Source organism: Sinocyclocheilus grahami, unplaced genomic scaffold, assembly GCF_001515645.1.
Source record: "Sinocyclocheilus grahami isolate Dianchi unplaced genomic scaffold, SAMN03320097.WGS_v1.1 scaffold5076.1, whole genome shotgun sequence".
Lineage (NCBI taxonomy): Eukaryota > Metazoa > Chordata > Actinopteri > Cypriniformes > Cyprinidae > Sinocyclocheilus > Sinocyclocheilus grahami.
Window position 1 is genome coordinate 1 of NW_015509862.1, and position 1313 is coordinate 1313.

Consider the following 1313-nt stretch of genomic DNA (forward strand, 5'->3'; position numbering starts at 1 on the left):
AATAAGATCACAATAATAATGCACATCTAATATAACCAAATTGCATTTATTTTCATATTAATCATTGCAACAGACATTTATCACTTAGCTTACTGTTTCAAACATGACAATTTATATTAAATATAATTAATACACAGGTATGGTCATTTATATTATTATTATTATTCACATAATATATTATATATACAAGTATATCATATATACAAGTATATTATGACTTCATTATGTCTTTGATGACTTTGCAAAATGATTCACTGAACTAATGCACAAACTTGGACTAAATGGAAATAATTCGCTATAAAGCTGTTTGGAGAAAACAATTCAGACAGAAGTCAAGCAAGTGGTTCTCAAACATTTTCTTAACCAATTCACTTGAGATGTACTCAAGTGGTTCCTCTAATTTCAGGTGTAGTGCAGCTGAACCCTCCAAAGCCTCCAGTTTCTGAGGAACCACTTGAGGTTGGAAGCTTCACCAGAACAGCCACCGGAGAGAGTTTTGTGGTGAAACTTTCAAGCACAACTCCACCAACCTTCCCTCCTAACAGAATCACAGATCTGAGTGCTGAGATCCAGGAGGACACTGTGTTTCTCAGCTGGACAGCACCTGGTGAGGACCTCGACCAAGGCACAGGTAAAATATACCATTTCTATACCAGTATTTAAAATGCAAGATTTTTTATTTCTTTAACATCTTCACTGACAAAATAGAAGTTGTTTTAAAGTTACGTCATCAAATAATGTATCTTTAATTGTCTTGCATGTGTAGAAAAAAAAATGTAATTAAGTGATGTTAACCAGTTAATAATGTCACCTAACATTTCTCAATCACTATCAGAAACATAACAATAACTTTGATGATTATTTAACAGTGTTACAGATGTTAACAAGAGGACAATATGTGCCAACCCTATTCAGTGTGTATGTTGTGACATTATTATGTAAAAGTGATATTAAATATTGAGTCTATTGAGACTGATGAATATGGAAGAACACAACTGAATCTTTAAAATGGTCCTTTATTTTGTTGAATTTATACTTTTGGTTGTCTTCACAAGTCATGTATGTATCTAGTCTCAGGTGGGTAACACATGGTACGTTTCTTTTCCTTTAAGCTAAATCTTATGAGATCAGGTGGAGCTTTGACCTTGATATGCTTCGAAACAGCTTCAGCAACGGTCATGTAGTCAACACAGCTGCCGTCTCACCTCAGGAGGCCGGATCAGATGAACAACATTCATTCAATCTCAGTTTCCCTATCCAAAATGGGTCCACACTCTTCTTTGCGGTTCAGTCAGAGGATGAACAAAATGCAA

The 1313-nt window shown here is 34.7% G+C and overlaps 1 protein-coding gene across 1 annotated transcript in view; it reads left to right on the forward strand.

Annotated features, from left to right (window-relative positions):
- Positions 1-406: 406 nt before the first annotated feature.
- The window catches only part of LOC107577085 (epithelial chloride channel protein-like), a gene marked incomplete at its 5' end in the record, with an annotated part of 9217 nt that continues 8310 nt past the window's right edge, over positions 407-1313 (forward strand). The window contains 2 exons of the mRNA XM_016263196.1: positions 407-631; positions 1113-1213. Of these exons, the coding sequence (XP_016118682.1) occupies positions 407-631; positions 1113-1213 (326 nt within the window). The remainder of the gene's footprint in view (positions 632-1112; positions 1214-1313) is intronic.